Raw genomic sequence first — 17,649 nt, forward strand, 5'->3', positions numbered from 1 at the left:
CTACTAATGCATCTCCCGATGCCTTCTCGGAGGACTCATCAACACTCTTCCTCAACTCATAATTCACCAACGCTGAGGTCACCTCCTTGTAACTAACAGTAGTTCTTCCATTAATCATAGTTAGGACAAACGTACCAAAATCATCATCTGGCAACGAACACAAAAGTAGCATCGCCTTGTCTTCATCCTCAACCATGATATCCACATTAGCCATGTCTGAAAGTAGCTTTGTGAAGTTATTAACATGCTCCCTAATGGAAACTCCCCTCTTCATCTTGAACTGGTAAAACCTCTTCTTCAAGTGAAGCCGATTCTCAATGCTCTTAGTAAGATACTTTTCATTGAGTGTTTCCCACATATTCTTCACCGAAGTCTCGTTCATCACGTCATAAATAAGATCCGGCGTCAAGCATGACCGAATAACTCCACACGCCCTACTATTCATCTTCTTCCAAACCTTAGCTTCCATCTCGGCAGGTTTCTCTTGTAACTCAAGAGTCTCCTCCAAATTCTGAGCGTCCAAGGCGTCCATCACCTGACATCTCCACAATCCGAAATTAATCTTGTCGTCGAACTTCGGAACATCAATCTTCATGTTATTGATGCTCAAACTGTGTATCGTCTTCGAAAGAGACGATCCCGATGTGCTTGTTTCACCCATGTTGTCGATCTAATCTTCAAATAGGAATCCTTCAGCGAATCCTTCAAACAAGCTCTCGAGTCCAACCCGGAGCTCTGATACCACTTGTTGTGCGCAGCGGAAATTTCGGCAGCACTTCGGCAGCACAACAAGAGAGATTAGATCGATAAGAATTCCCGTTTCACCAAGGAAACAAGAATCTGAAGCGGAACAATCACTCAATTTAAACCCTCACACAAACTCTCAGATCCCTCACACAAACTCTCTCTACAAAAGGAGCCAAAAAGAGCCTCTGTTCGTTTTTCGTAGCCGCCAACAAAAAAAACCCCAGAGTCTCTGACCTCGCACCCAATTGCACAGCCTCCTGTGCACTTGAATCAGCCGCTCCTTTTTATCACTGCCTTGGCCCTCGTGTTTTTCTCCTTCAGCCGCAAAGCATACCCAGCCCCTTGCACACACCCCCACAAAACCCTAGGATGGGTATTAATAGCAGGGGATGTCGGGTCAATCGGGTAGGCTAGCAAAATTGTCCGCTGGACAATTCACAAAGCAACACACAACAAAGCAACCCATGTGAAACACAGCAACCCACGTGAACACATTCACGTGAAGGTGGACCCCATTCACAGAAAGTAGAAGAAAGTATTTGTTAGCCAAATAAAAATCTTCTCAGTTAATTTAATATCCAAAAACTGTAAATTTAATTCAAATAGATATGCTTTAATATTTTATGAATATTCATGAATATTTCATAAATATTGGGCATTTGACGTAGATTATTTCCATTTCTACACCCGGTGGTGTCATTTAAAAAAAGAACGCTTTGTCACTATGAAAAACTCTGAAGTTGTGGTGAAAGTATACTAGTTTTATACTTGTTGTCAAAATACATGATAAATAGTGTGAGTCACACTAATTCAATTCACTGGGGACAGGAATTTTGAAAATTTTAAAAATTTGTTTCAGCCAAAATTTGTTATCTGCTTGCTGCTTACTTTCTTGGGATACTTGCCTGGGGTCATCTACGCTCTCTATGTAGTCGTCATCGACTAAAATAATTCCATCAAATTCCATTCCAGGTACTGGAGCATTACACATTTCCCCATTTTTCTAACTCTCTAGCTATTTGTTTTTCATAATATTAAAATTTAAGAAAACTGATCATCTCTTTTATGTCTCAGGAAAAAAAGGCAATGCATGAATCGTCTCATATGACTTGTATTTACTTTGTTATTATTACCATTCTAGCTAATTTAACTTGTATTGTTGTTTGTTATATTATATTGTATGATGTGTGTCTCTTGTAATTAAATCAAAGGCTGTGCTATAGCAACAAGCGTTGAACTTCGAATGCATGCGGTGAATTTTTTTGAACACTGAGATCCCGTTTGGCAAATGGTTAAGAAAGAGGGGTTAAAAAGAAAGATTAATGTACTTAGCTCATTCGATAATCTGAAGGACTAAATTATTAACCTGTTAAATAAGTTTTATTTTAGTCCTTGTGATCAGTTTTAGTGTTTGTGAATAACAATAATTTTGACTATTTTCTTTATAATTAGAAATGTTAACTTTTAATCCTTCTAAATAGGAGTATTAGTAAACCCCTTATTTTGAGGAGTTAACTCATTTTAATCCCTCTAGAGGGGTTTGCTTAACCCTTCTATATTTTTTATGTTTGACAAATTATGAAGTGTTAACTCACTTTAACCCTTGTATAAATTTTTTGTGTTTGGCGGGTTAAGAAGGGGTTAAATCTTCTTAACCCCTCACTTAACCATTTGCCAAACGGTCGCGACTCGTTATGATTGTTTGATGGGCATGACTGTTGTTGATAATATCAACTTGATATCAGAAAGCTCCCACCTTAAGTTTGGACGATCATCAGATAGCCTCTTATGACTTTCCAAGTATTAGAAAACCCTCTTTTTTTTTTGGAAAAGACAGAAAACCCTCATTTAAGTTAGGGGTTATCAAAAGATCCCCTTAAAATTTACGATCTTATTAGAAAAGCCCCATAACATGCTAAATATCAGAAAGCCCCAAGTTTAGCATGGCGAATAAAATAAGGCAGGGAGATAAACGCTATCAGGTATTTTTTTTAATCATAAACTTAAAGGGTGTTTGGGTGTTTTCTGGTAACCCTTAACTTAAAAGGGGTTTTCCGATATTATAAAAGTTAAGAGAGGTTATCAGATAATCTATTTTTTTTTTTTGCGCGTACTGATAAAGCCGAGAAAATACGTAATAGTTTCATCATACTGACAATAAATCTCATCTAGTCCAAGAAAACTAGCTAAACGTTTTCAACCTCCATATTATTATCACAACAAAAATGTCAATAACACAATTTCCCAACTACCATTAAAATAAAAAAACGTTGTTCAAACATACAACCCAAAATCTTTAAAGCAAGAAACTTCACAAGTACAAAATTCAATCAAGAACAATCACCAGCCCTAAAACCTTATCAGACTTTTCATATAAAAATAGTTTCAACATCCTAATTAGAAACCTTACCCGCCCACAAGAATACAAGATGAAAGTTTTCAACCTCCATGTTCATAATTATCACAACAAAAACTTTAATAACACACAAAATTTTCCAACTGCCATACAAAACAGTAAAACGTTATTTAAATCTTTCAACCCTAAAACCTCTAAAATCAATAAACATCATAATTCCATTCAATCAAGAACATCACAACTCCACCAAACCTACTTGCAGATCTGCTCAACGGCGGCCACAATTTGTGGCGGCTGGACCACAGTCCACTCTTCCAGTGTGCCAGCATACGGCGTGGGCACATCCTGCGACGACAAACACATCACCGGAGCATCCAAATAATCCCAGAAATTGTCAATGATCGCAGACCTCAAGCTTGCCCCGATCCCACCCGTTCTCATACACTCCTCGACTATAAGCACCCTGTGCGTCTTTTTGATGGAGTTCCCGATGGTATATAAATCAAATGGCTTTAGAGATCGGATGTCAATAACCTCAGGATCGTACCCTTTGTTAACCAAAGTTTTTGCTGCTTGCATAACATGATACCTCATTCTAGAGTATGTGAGGATGGTTACGTGCTCTCCGGGCCTCACCATTTCTGCCTCCTCTAAAGAACAGATGTACTCTTCGTCAGGGATTCTTTCTTTGAGATTGTAGAGGAGCACGTGTTCAAAGAGGACTACAGGGTTTTCACTCCGGATGGCTGCTTTCATGAGACCCTTGGCATTGTAAGGGGTCGAACATGCGACCATCTGGAGGCCAGGGATGGACTGGAAGTAGGATTCGAGACGCTGAGAGTGCTCGGCACCAAGCTGACGCCCAACACCACCAGGACCCCTGATAACAACCGGGATGGTGAACTGGCCACCGGAGGTATAATGGAGCATGCCACAGTTGTTGGAGATTTGGTTGTAGGCTAGCAATAGGAAACCCATGTTCATGCCCTCGATGACTGGCCTTAGACCAGCGGAGGCTGCTGCGCCAATGGCCATGCCAGTGAATGAGTTCTCAGCTATTGGAGTATCGAGGACTCTGAGATCTCCGTACTTTGTGGCCAAGCCTTTGGTCACCTTGTAGGAGCCACCGTAGTGGCCAACATCTTCGCCCATAACACATACTTTAGCATCTCGCTCCATCTCTTCCTCAAGACCTTCTCTTAGAGCCTCGAATAACAGAAGCTCGTGGCTGCATATAGATAAGTCATTACTTTCAATAAAAGGCATGAAAAAGAGGGGTCCAACATAACTAAAACTGGAACCAGATAACAATATATATTTCGTTTTGTATGTGTCACCGAACGGATCAGAAATTGTCAGGAGCAAATTTTTTTATATTGCACACCTCCATGCTAGACAAATAACATCTAGAAAAATTGGGAAATAGTAAGGACTTCGAAGTACAGGTAACAAGAAGCAACTAATGATTTCACAGCATCGGATTTAACATACAAACAATATGAAAACAAAGGAAAGAAAGCCCTTATTGTAGTGCACATCTCAAAAAGAGGTATGGAAAAGGGTACAATTATGAAGTATAGACTTCTGGGCATTTGATGTGGGCTCATAGGACACTTACTAACATGGTGTCTGCCAAGGGTGTAATCCAGCACAAGGAATTGGGAACATTGACATGCTTACACTGTGCTCCAAATGCGAGCCCCATTTTAATTAGGTTGAAGACTAGTGTTGGATCCCAAAGAGAAAGACCAGGCCTAAATCCTTAAATGTGTAGCTCCGTAACAGTTTGATATCATATTCTTCTTCATTCCTACTGCGTCGTAAGGGTACTTCAGTTTCCCATGATAATAGAAATCAGAATACACAGCAACTGTGCAGCCAGTTAAATATGGGGTATGGAGATAATGTTGAAGTAAAATCCTCAGGACATTTCCTAATGAGGATACCACAAGGAAACTTGCATAGCTCATCAAAGAAAAAATTGTTACATAAATAACAGTAGCTAGTCTTTTATAGTCACCAGCAACGTTTGAACAAGCTTTTAGAAACTCAATTTGAAAATCAGTTAGAATCAATTTAAAGGGTAATAGCTTCAAAACTCAAAAGAAAAGCTACTTATCCCTTAAAGCTTACGTCTCGTTATTTAAAGTAACACTAAAGTGTACGCTTCGTTCTACATGAGTCGCTACTTTTTTTAAGCACACGCTTTAGTCAAGACAAGATGATATAAGAGGGTTTTTTTTTTGTATTAGGATTTTATATTCATATCGAGAGTTCAATTTTTTTCTCTTTCTTGGGAGTTGTGCCTATTTTTATACGTCTTTATCATAAGTTTTGAATCAATGTAGTGGGTAAGTTTTGTTTTCTAACAAGGAGATCTAATTTTAAATCATGGGTCTTCAACTTGATCACATGACTATAATATATGCAGCTTAGTTTATTATGGTTTGCATCTATAATTAGCATCATTACTTTTTCTTTCCTAATCAAGATCTAAATGTATCCATTTTCAAATTATTATACCACTATATATTATATGTTTATTACATTGACAATTTTAAAATAAAATATACTTTTGAGGTTTATGCCTTGCACTTTGAAGCTTACGCCTCGCTTCATAAAAGGGTCCAAGTGTTTCCACTTCTTTAAACATTGGTCACCAAAAAGCACAACATTCTTTTTCTATTGCATTAGCCTGAACATGATCCAATAGTTAATCTAAATGACAATAAGACAGTAAGGATGAATTTCTCTATTTAAGGCATCCCATTGCTCTCTCTCAAATGAATATATGTTTCTACATGGAAATGGCAACAAATTATTTCTTTTTTATGTGTGCATGACTATGAAGAGATCCTAGTGTGAAGCAGTGGTGGATTTAAGGTGGGAACAGTGGGGGCACTTGCCCTCACTAACCCCCTAAGATTAATATTTAGTATTAGGGCTCATTTGTTATTGGAAAAAAACCATGTTACGCAACTCACTGTGTTGCGTTATGTAACCTAACAGACCTTAAATGTTACGTAACCTTATGAAATAACTTAGACACATTATAATTCTACGTTATTACAATATAATATGTGTTATTTCAATGTGACTTACATTATTTCAATATAACATGCATTATTTCAGTATAACCTAAGTATTTCAATATAAGTTCTAGAGACATGAGAGTATATTCTTTCTTAAAACTTGAAGTAGTTAAGTAATTACTTTTAAATTGTTTGTTAAGACTTCATGTCTTGTTTTGATGACACCATTCAATTGTGAATCTTCCTAGTAAATCCATATAGCTTGTATTAAATTAAAGAATTTTTATTAAAATATTTTTTTGTTATGATACATTGTTCTTAATTCTTAAAATTATAATGAACGTCCTTTATATTTTTAAAATTAAACATTAAGAAAAGATTTTGTTCCTAATTGCAAAGTGATGTTTGAAAATTTTGATGATTCTCATTATTAAAGTCATTATGAATGTTTTCTACTTATAAAATATGTCAATAATTAGTAAACAAAATAACCTACCCTATGGGTTATGCTTTTCTACATTTTTTTCTTTAACCCTTAACAGAAGATAGAGCGTTACGTTATGCATTATTGTTATTTTCAACATTGTCCATTTTCTAATATTTTTCCTCAATATATTTGATCCGTAACCCCTCAACCCTAGGATCATGAAAATCAGCATCTAAAACGGGCCAAAATCCAATCCATTTGCCCAATATTTCTAATCAATTCCCAAAATTTGAAGTGAAACCCACCATTTCGGCTCTGTAATAGCAAGAGTAGTCTACTTGAAAGTTTCAGGTAGCGCGTCCATTTTTTCAGTTTGGCCCCACTAAATTTATCCCATTACTTGGTCACCTATGTTTAAAAAGATCTTTGATGGCATAGACAATAAGAAAATCATACAACCTTATCAAAATATGAAAATGTGGAGGGAACAATTATAAAGAACTTCCGTAAGGTACTTCAACTGACTCTATCTTATTCGTACATGGATATGCATATTTGATATTGGTTTCATAATATTTAGGTAAAAATATCATATACTAGTTATACCTGTAGGTTTATAGTCTTGCCCCCAGTGACCAAAGTTTCTAGATCCACCGCTTGTGTCAATTGCAGGACTTGTGACTTTCTATGATCCTTATATGATGCTCCATGTACATGTATAGCAACTTCTAACTTATTACATGGAGCATGGACGTGTTTATGTCCTCCCAACTCACTGAATGATCTATGTTAGCAGTTTCAGCCTTTTGAATGCATTGAAGTGTAAAGCATGTGAAAGAAAAAAAACAAGGATGATGATGTGAGCTTTAAGTAGTTCACACAAGATTTACTAGTTCAAACATGAAACTAAAATCAAAGTATGACAAAAATGATAATAACAAAGCTAACAAGACTATGAAAGTAACATGAGATAACTCTAGTTAAGTAAACAAGTGAGAATTGCCAATTAAAGGAAGTGCTTCTGAGTTCTGTACGTAAAGTGAGGATATGCGACTGGATCCACAGGAAAATTAGGACAACCTTTTTTGATATATAGTTGACAAAAGGTGGAAAGAGGTAAATTAAAAAATATAAATTCAGAAATAATTTGGATGCTCAGGAAAATATATAAGAGGCAAAAAAAAAAAAGAATTTTAAAGCCAGCCAATACTGTGGAAAGACAGATAAAAAAAACCTTATTTCAAGCGCAAATAACAACCAAAAACCATTTAGTATTTCCAAAGTTCTTTCTAATATGTTTAAGATCCTACATTAAATATCCGAATAAATTCATGTGAGAATATTAATGTAATTATTTCACTATGCCATCATGCATGGCTACCGGCACTCCTAAGTCTCCTATATAAGATTGTGACATGTTGGACATACATATCCAACATGACACTTTCCCAATGTACGAGTTGTTTTGACTGTAGTTCTTAGAATTTTTATCATGTCGATATGTCCTGCCATGCCATGCCCATGCGAATGGGTCCATGTTTTGCTTATTAAGGAGAAGGAATCCAGCCCATATAAAATAAATGGAATTTTTTATATTCATGAATCATGGTCTATAAGAAATTTATATTATTTACTTTAAAATGCAGTTTGACTGACAAACATAATAAGTAGCAGTGGCATATCAAGGTATTAGATCAAAGGGGTAAAATGCTCCGTATCATAATTTTGAATAAAGCTACACAATAGACATGAAGAGGCTGATTTTCCATTTCATAGAGTTCTTTTTTTATTCCAGAGGTGAATAATTAGACTTTCATGTAGATATCTAGGATACAGGTACGGAATCTCAATTCAGACTATTGAAGGTTGCCTATATATTGAGAAAACTACATGATAAAAATCCAGACTACTATGGCCAAGAGTACAGATACAGAATATTTCAGCTTACATTTTCTCCAGCTTTTCTTAGTTGGAACCCTTAAGGATTATACCAGTTTAGGGATACACACAAGATAAAGAGAACAAAGTAGACATATAAGACAATGTTTTTTTTGCCATCTACTTGATTGTGTGTAAAGGGCCTAGTTTGAGTGAAATGATGAGCATGCAAAATGCAATAAGATGTAGGTTTAAGTCATATGCCTGTGTGGCGGTGTGGCCATGTTTATGCCAACATGTGCAGCTAAATTAGGGGTATGAGTGGAGCAGAATTCCTAATAACTGGATCCAAATTTGAAAATTAGTGCACCATCCAAATCCATCGAAATATATCCATGTTTACATGGCCTTCAATGTAGTATGCTCCTATGCTTCAAGAAAGAATGGTATTCTGCATGAATATCTTAAAAGGTGACTAATATATCACAAATTGCTATTGTGATTGTTCCAAGTGAGAAACAAATATGGGGACATGTAGAATATGACACGCTTTGCATGATCTAAATTATATATGAGTTTAGAAAAGTTTTTCATTCATGCTTTTGTGAAGACTAGGCTAAATAGTCTACTTTTCTAGATGGAAAAACGAGATTGTTTCTTGTGAAAAAGTACAAACCAATATGTTTTGCTGTGAAGTGTATTGCACCCTGGTGATCACAGAAAGTTGCCCAATTTGGGAAACAACGACTGAACATTTTGTTAATAATTTTGGATGGAATTAGACAACATGGGTGATTTCCCCTTTCCAGACAAGCAAAAATCTCCCTTGTTAACTAATCTAGCTCCAATGCACATCTCCTACAAAGATCAGTTTTTTTTTAAAATTTATGGGTTCAACCTTGTCATGAATGATGATAGATTCACACTCCATTTCTGCAAATATCGATTATTATTGTGACAATAAGCAACCAACTCAGAGATTTGAAATTTGAGCAATTTCCATAGAATTATTTCAGATAGAAATCAATTAAAAGAAAATTTTCAATTAACTAGAACAAATTAGAGGCACAACACAACAACTAACCCAGGTTTCGAGGTCGCAGCCGCAGCGGCCTTCTCCTACAAAAAACAAACCCAAACACAAAAACCTCAATAAAAATCCCAAAAAAAATTTAAAAAACACAAAAATTCAAGAACTAAACTGCAACTGCGTTGCTAATCAAGCCGCATCCCCGCTGCCTAGCATCAGATCTGACGACCAGAACGCTCCTCCTCCACCCTACACCCGGAAAAAAAAAACATCACATTTACATCCAAACATCAAGTTTCTAGGGTTTTTTTTCTCCCCCTAATTGAAGTGAGAATCAAGAACCTGAGGGAGGTCCGGTGATGGATCCGATCCGGAGTTTGTTGGAGGCGGCGGGGTTGAGGGAGGCGGAGGCGATGGCCGAGGTTTGAAGAGCCATTGCCATTGTTTTTTTAGAGAGAGAAAGCGATGAGAGGGAGGAGAGAGAGAGAGATTATAAAGGAGGGAGAGGAGAAAGCAGTTGAGGGTCGGCGTCCAAGAGTCTTGGCGGAGAGAGCGAGGTTCCGGGGCTTCGATAAAATCGATCTGGGGACAGGTGGCGATTGTGCTCACGGACCACCGTGTTAACGTGGACCAGCGGAAGAATCAAAGTGATTTATGAGCTTTACTACTTATACGCCAAAGTTCACCCTCTTTTTATGCCCTTGATTTCTGGTTTGAGGCATCGACGCTTCCGAGGTTGATATTACTCTAATTACTATATGCTTTACACGATTTTGGCAAGCTCATCAAAAAGCAGGCTAAGACCATCTCCAACACGGCGGCAAAATGCAGAAAAAAGTGCATTTGTCGTTGCGTTTAATCTCCAACTCGCGGTATTTTAGTGGTGATGAATAGTGTGACGTCATATTTAGCATCGTACTGTTCATCACTGCATTACTATTTTTTTATTTTTTAGCTTTTTTAATATTTTAATTTTATGTATTTACAAATTGACCCCAATTGTTTTATTAAATTTATAAAACAACCCCAATAATATTTAAATTTTATAATTTTACCCTAATTGTATAATTTGGACAAAATAAATTATTTTTTAAAAATGGAAATAATGTTAAAATTTAAAAGTCATTATTATTAATTATAATATTAATATCTAGACATTATAAGTAAAGTCCCATGAAATGTAAATTAAAAATATAAAGAGCAATCCTAATACATAATTCAAATATAAATTACATATCTGAAATACATAACATATAAAAATTGACACACATATTATAAAACTTCATTAAAATAAAATATAAAATACAAACTAAACATATAACATTACATAAGATGGACAAGCAACTCTCAATAATCTGATAGATCTGATCCAGAGTGTCTAATACAATATCATTGAAATAATTGCCAAAATTATAAGCAGACCATTATTCTTGTTGATTTTTTTTTGTGTTATTTTAGCTGTTGAGCTCGAACGTACTCACGTACGTTTGGATCAGCAATGGAATTCAAATCTTTCATTATAATTTTTCATTCATCTCTATCTTTTTTCATGGCTATCTTTTCTCGTTCAATATCAAATGCTACTTGCCTGTCCAAGCTCGCCTTGTCTAACCTGTCTATAAGTCGGTTGTTATTTGTATCGATGGAGTCCACTACACTTGACTCATGGTCATCATTTTTCCTTTTCAATTTGGCTTTTTTTTACCCCAATAGGTCGTTTAGGTGGAGTAAATGATGACAGTCCGGGAGATGTCGATATAGGAGAATCCGGAGTGGGATTATCTGATTGTGATGAGTCGAAGTTCACACTTTGGGGTTGTCTTCGTCCAACTTGTCTTACTGTGGGGACATCATCTTTAAATTTTTCAAAAAATTTAACCATATTCCAGACATGATCAAATTTGAAACCTTTTTTGTACTTTGGTTCTTGCATAAATAACATCTTTGCTCGAACTAACTGTAAATTATAGTGAACATCAAGTTATGTATTTCAAAAATAATAATAAATTTTAAAAGATAATTAATAGAATACTTACAATATCTTCATCTGAAGCACCACTTGGATTCAGATTCTCTACTTGTCTCAAGCACGCATTCAATTTTCTTACTTCATTACTTATGATTTCCATTCGAGAACAAACCGATCGGCTCGTACGCACCTCAAAATGCTGATCTCGAAGTTCATTGTATCTGTCCTCCACACGAGATCAAAATGCATTTCGAGACTGGTTTCTACCGATAATAGGGTCTTGAGAAATATCCATGAATACTTGACAAATGAGCACATCTTCAGTAACCGTGTATCCAGATGATCGAACATACATTTTATTTTGTACAAAGCGGTTAGTTTGGAGATTAGAAATACTTTGAAGAAATACTTCGAATTGGATGGTTTGAAGTAGGATTCATGAATGTTATTTATAGCCAATCCAAATTCGTTTTTTTTTTGTTTGAATTTGAATTTGAATTTGAATTTAAATTTGTCAGTGGTCAACATTTGAAATTGAATTGTTGTGTACAAACTGATCATCTTTACACATTGTCCAACATTGTCGGTGGGAATCATTTTCTAAAATCAGCTCAGCTTTACACATTACCCAACGTATACAGCTAAGCATTCATTGAATTTGAATCAACTCAGCTTTACACATTGCCCAACGTATACAGCTAAGCATTCATTGAATTATGTGAAAGCTTTATATGAGTGGGAATCATTTTCTGAAATCAGCTCAGCTTTACACATTATCCAACATATACAGCTAAGCATTCATTGAATTTGATACGAGTCGCCGTGCGAGCACTCTTGATCGCAGAATTATCAAGAGTGGGTAGAGAAGAAAACGACAGAAGAACACAAGAGTTATAATTAGGGCGAAGGAAAATACCTTCTCTAGATTATGAGAATCAATTGGATTTATAAAATCTCTCTCACACAATCTCTCTAGATCAAAGAACAACCTCCCTGATCTCTTTTCTGATTACAATCTGAGTGATAAACCCTAGAAAAGTCGTGTTTCTATTTATACTAAACAAAAATCCTAAACGGTGCAGGAAATAGGCCCAGGCCCATAACCGCTACGCGGTCGACCGCAGTGACCAAGTCGGTCGACCGGCCAGAACGTCGATTTCTGGAAAAATCGCTTACAGGGTTTCTGGTCGACCGCAGCGCCTACAGTGGTCGACCGTTCTCAGTCCAGAGACACAGTCTGGGTCTGTGCACTACGCGGTCGACCGCAGTGACACATGCGGTCGACCGGACAGAGCTCAAGCTGTAATTTCTGCAGTTTGACGAATCCTTCGACTTTGCCACCTCCAATGACCTCGTCCACGACTCCTCTACTCTATTCTTAAGATACCATGAGAATCATCTATTCTCAAGCTCCCATGAGAAGATACACCCGTATCAGAATTGTGTGAAATATCTATATGAGTGGGAATCATTTTCTGAAATCAGCTCAGCTTTACACATTGTCCAACGTATACACAGCTAAGCATTCCTTGAATTATGTGAAAACTTTATATGAGTGGGAATCATTTTTTAAAATCAGCTTAGTTTTACACATTGTCCAACGTATACAGGTAAGCAAATTTGAATTTTGTGACAAATTGATAACAGCTGGAAAGCATTTTCTAAAATCAGCTCAGCTTTACACATTGTTCAACGTATACAGCTAAGCAAATTTGAATTTTGTGACAAATTGATAATAGTTGCAAAGCATTTCCTAAAATCAGCTCAGCTTTACACATTGTTCAACGTATACAGCTAAGCAAAGTTTTATAAATAGCATACTAGATTAGATACCTCCACACAATTATTAGTTATTGTGTTAAAATTATTATTCTCTATTTTTGCATACTTCAGTCATTCTTTTGTTACTTCAAAAATAAATTTCGATGCTGGAGGTCCATCATATTTATCATCATCTTCATCTTCGGATGATGATAATTTTCTATCTAATATCATTGCAGAGATTGATAAAACTAAACAAGTAGTTTGTGAGTACATCAACAACAACATGATCCTTGCTAACAATTTACATCAACAAAACTACCAACCGATCCATGGTGGCTCGATTCCTGATCATGCAGTGATCAACCGCAATCGAGAAACTGCGCATCAGAATTTGGTCATAGATTATTTTGCCGATAATCCACGTTTTGGAGAAGATATGTTTCGTCGTTAATATCGGATGTTAAGAAGTTTGTTCCTTCGTATTGTTGATGCAGTGAAAGATCATGACTACTACTTCCAACAACAAAGTGATGGACTTGGTAGAATGAGATTATTACCGTCACAGAAAGTAACAGTTATTTTTCGCATGTTAGCATACGGTCTACCAGCTGATGCTACGGACGAATACGTTAAAATAAGTAAGTCAACAGCAATTGAAAGTATGCCAAAATTTTGTCATGCTATGGTGGAGATATTCGCAGAGCGGTATCTACGAACACCTAACGCTAATGATATTGCTAGGCTACTCTATATTGGTAAAAAACGTGATTTTTCAGGAATGTTAGGAAGTCTTGATTGTATGCATTGGAAATAAAAAAATTATCCCACGACATGGTCTGAGCAATACGCAGGACGTAATGGGTCACCAACTATTATCCTTGAAGCTGTAGCAGATTATGATCTTTGGATATGACACGCATATTTTGGTATGCCAGGCACCAATAATGATATCAATGTGCTGGAGTCATCTAATCTTTTCTCTAATCTAGCTCAATGTATTGCTCCTCACGCTCACTATGTTATTCAAGGAAAAGAGTATAATATGAGTTATTATTTAGATGATGATATATATCCAAAATGGGCTACTATTGTACAAACAATCCAACAGCCACAAGGTAGGAAGAAAAAATATTTTGTCATGAAACAGGAAGCATGTAGAAAAGATGTAGAATGTGCGTTCGGTGTTCTCTAATCTCGATTTACAAAATTTTAGAAAACATGTATTACATGACATAATGACTGCATGCATTATTATGCACAATATGATAATCGAGGATGAACGTGATCTTTATGCACCAATTAAAGAAGTGAGGGAAGCACCAACACCAAAAGTTAATATTGTAGCAGATAAAACTATAAGATTTAATCAATTTATTGCACATTACAGATAATTAAGGATAAAGATGCTCATATTGCGCTTCGTAATGCATTGATAGATCATCTATGGGAGGAATACACTAATTCAAATAGTTAAGTGCATATTAAAATTATAATTTTTACATTGTTGTTAATGTTTAATTATTTTTTTGTATCTGTTGTGTTCGTAAATGTAATATTTTGGCAATATCAATAATAAATATAGATTATTTTAGCAATCAAGTTATTTTTATTAATAAAATAATATTTTATTGTTTTATTAGTTTAATTTTTTAAGTAATAAATTATTTTCTTTGAAAAATATGTAAAAAAATAAAATTTGTTATGTGGGGTTAATTGTTGAAATAGTTAAAAATACAGAGAATAAAAAACAATAATATAAAAGTAGATAAAAAGAAATATCCTGAGAATATTCTTTTTTGGTGCAAAAAATGGTGCATTGGGTTGGAGATGAATTACTGTTTGATGTGACTTTTGCACCATTTTGGTGTAAAATTTACACCATTTTTGTGCGATGGGTTGGAGATGCCCTAAGGTTGATCCTAACCCAGTTTTGAGTTAAATCGGTTTTGTTTTGATCTAGAGGAAAAATAGATCAAAATAGAACCAGTTTTAGGGGCTTTTTCCGACTTTTAAAAAGGAGACCAATTATGGTCTATTTTTCTAACATCTTCCCAAAATAGGATCATGATCAGTCCTATTTCCATTTTACACGTTTACCAAATAGGTCTTTTAAGTTTTTTTTTTGATATTTTATTACCATAAAGCTATGTTTTTAACTTTGATACCTCAAAATTTAGGCCTTTTTAACTTTGAGCTTGATGCCCCAAAGTTTATGCTTTGTTACCTTTGACAACTCAAAGTTTACACCTTTTCTAATTTTGATGCCCCGAAAATTTGCACATTCCTATAATTTGATACCACAAATTTTGGGAGCATCAAAGTGTCAAAACTAAAATTTTAGATATCAAAATTTACAAGATGTGAACTTTAGGGTATCAAAGTGTCAGAAGAAAATTTTAGGATATCAAAGTCAATAAAAGGTGTAAACTTTAGGGTTTCAAAGTGTCTAAACAAAAAAGTTTAGAGTATCAAAAAATGTAATCTTTAAAGTATCGGAGTGTAAATAACCCTTAATAATTTGATACTCTCACATCCTAACTTGATTCCTCACTGTCCATATATATATTATTATAATATTATATTATATAATATATATATATATATATATAGTATTATTATATATACGGCTAAATACCCACATTGGTATTTTAATTCAACCCCAATTTGCCAACAGGTTTTTAATAGGAAATTCGGCGATAAGGACATTTTAATTGAATAAAATTACATTTAGGTCCTTTTTCTCGTCGGGGCCACTTTTCGGCGAAACTACCATCACGATGCGTTGCAACGTGGGGCTTAATATGTGTTTTTAAGATGCTGATGTGGCTCTGTTTTCTTGACGTGACAGCGAATTAACCCTTCTAAAAACCAATTCCCTCTCCCTCCTCATCTCCACACCCTTCTCCCCACCTCCTCCTCCTCCAATGAGCGGAGCCTCTCACCTAGCACTATCTCCATCGTCGAGATCCCTCCACCGCTTCTCCGCCGAGACCCAGATCATTCCACAGCCTCCAATCCTACCGTCGTCCCTCTCCCACCTCCACCCTCCCCCTTCTCCTTCGCCCTCCTTCGCCCTCTCCCTCCTCCCCTCCCTCCCCCTCCTCCCCCGCCCTCATCGTACGCCTCTCCACCGCCTCCTCCCTCTCCTACCGCCGACTTCAATATCTCAACTCCGCTCCCTCTTCATGCTCCCTCAAAACCCAGTTCAAACCTCTCAAAGGCGACGTCGCCTTCATCCTCTCCCAACTCTCGCCTCGAATCCCCATCCTTTACTTTCTTCCCTCTCTCTCCCTCGGCGCGTTATGTCTCCTCCCGCTAACGCCCCTCTCTCTCCCCCTGGCTGCGGCGTAATGTCTCACCGCAGCTTAATCGCCGATGGCGGCGGCGGGGGTGGGGCGGGTTCCACGCGCTGAGGACGAGGAAGACCGGAGAGGTGGCTTCTTATTGGTTGGCGCCGATGTTTTTCCCTGGCGTTTCTTCTTTGGTTGGAAGGGGATTGCGCTGGGTGGGAGACTTGTGGTGTGGTATTATTGGGAAAAAAAAGCAAGAGGGAGTGGGGTTTAGGGATAATTCTGTCCTTCCGCCCTCACCCCGGCGGCGAGACGGTATGGGACGATGCTTCTGATGACCGGCGGCTCCGCCTGGTGGGCTGATGGCGATGTCTGGAGCGGGGGAGGAGGTGGCGGAGTACTGATTTGGGGCGCTGGAGACGGGGTGCAGCGGAGATGGGTATGGTGGTGGTGGGTGGGGGGGTTGGTTGATGGGTTTTTGGGGGTGGGTGTTGGGCTGGCCGCGGCGAAGCGAACTGAGGCGATCAGCACGGCGGACTGGGGCTGAATTTTTTTTTTTTGAGCCAGCGGCGAGCGGCAGGGAGCAGGGGGGGACCCTCCCTTCCCGGGGGAGTGAACTCAGGCGGAGAGAAGAGAAAGGACCTAACATCAGCATTCTTAAACACAGATTAAGCCCCCCACGTTGCCACGCACGTAGATGGAGTTTCGCCGGGAAAAGTGGCTCGCCGACGCAGAAAAAAGCGACCTAAAATGGTAATTTTATTCAAATTAAAATGGTCTTCATCGCCGAATTTCTAATTAAAAATACCTTGTTGGGAATGGGGGGTGCAATTAAAATACCAATATGGGGTTATTTAGCCTATATATATATATATAATATATAATATATATATATATATATATATATATATTTTTTTTTTAATTTAATTTTTATAATTATTAAAAAATAATAAAATTTTTTTTATTAATATATATATATATATATATATTATTAGAGAGAGAGAGACCGAGAGGAGAGAGAGAGGAGAGGAATAATGGAGTTGAGCTGGCAGCTCACACTCCCCCGTGAGCTGCCAAGTTGTATGACATGTGAGTCCCCTACTTAGTCACATTCAATTGTGGGGCTTACATGTCAATACAACTTACAGCTCCCCAC

General features: G+C 36.9%; 2 protein-coding genes across 2 annotated transcripts; one reads left to right on the forward strand and one right to left on the reverse strand.

The window, feature by feature from the left end:
• LOC109851472 (pyruvate dehydrogenase E1 component subunit beta-like) lies at window positions 3,080–10,092 on the reverse strand. Its single transcript, XM_020421612.1, has 4 exons — window positions 9,813–10,092; window positions 9,643–9,719; window positions 9,525–9,559; window positions 3,080–4,331 (listed from the first exon to the last, which is right to left on the reverse strand). Exons 1-4 carry the CDS (start codon window positions 9,910–9,912, stop codon window positions 3,356–3,358), a joined length of 1,188 nt encoding a protein of 395 aa, XP_020277201.1. The 5' UTR covers window positions 9,913–10,092; the 3' UTR covers window positions 3,080–3,355.
• On the forward strand, window positions 13,661–14,677 carry LOC109821808. Its single transcript, XM_020387964.1, has 3 exons — window positions 13,661–14,000; window positions 14,139–14,368; window positions 14,591–14,677. Exons 1-3 carry the CDS (start codon window positions 13,661–13,663, stop codon window positions 14,675–14,677), a joined length of 657 nt encoding a protein of 218 aa, XP_020243553.1.

Source organism: Asparagus officinalis, chromosome 8 (assembly GCF_001876935.1).
Source record: "Asparagus officinalis chromosome 8, Aspof.V1, whole genome shotgun sequence".
Classification (NCBI taxonomy): domain Eukaryota; kingdom Viridiplantae; phylum Streptophyta; class Magnoliopsida; order Asparagales; family Asparagaceae; genus Asparagus; species Asparagus officinalis.

What these genes read in the sequence shown, in the direction of transcription:
- LOC109851472 (XM_020421612.1), bottom strand. Translation starts at nt 9,912, where the DNA reads ATGGCAATGGCTCTTCAAACCTCGGCCATCGCCTCCGCCTCCCTCAAC. An exon ending in CATCACCGGACCTCCCTCAG is followed by an intron (nt 9,720 to 9,812) that starts GTTCTTGATTCT and finishes TTCCGGGTGTAG; the next exon opens with GGTGGAGGAGGAGCGTTCTG. An exon ending in TGATTAGCAACGCAGTTGCA is followed by an intron (nt 9,560 to 9,642) that starts GTTTAGTTCTTG and finishes TGTTTTTTGTAG; the next exon opens with GAGAAGGCCGCTGCGGCTGC.
- LOC109821808 (XM_020387964.1), top strand. Translation starts at nt 13,661, where the DNA reads ATGTTAAGAAGTTTGTTCCTTCGTATTGTTGATGCAGTGAAAGATCAT. An exon ending in AATGTTAGGAAGTCTTGATT is followed by an intron (nt 14,001 to 14,138) that starts GTATGCATTGGA and finishes TTGGTATGCCAG; the next exon opens with GCACCAATAATGATATCAAT. An exon ending in AGGAAGCATGTAGAAAAGAT is followed by an intron (nt 14,369 to 14,590) that starts GTAGAATGTGCG and finishes TGCACATTACAG; the next exon opens with ATAATTAAGGATAAAGATGC.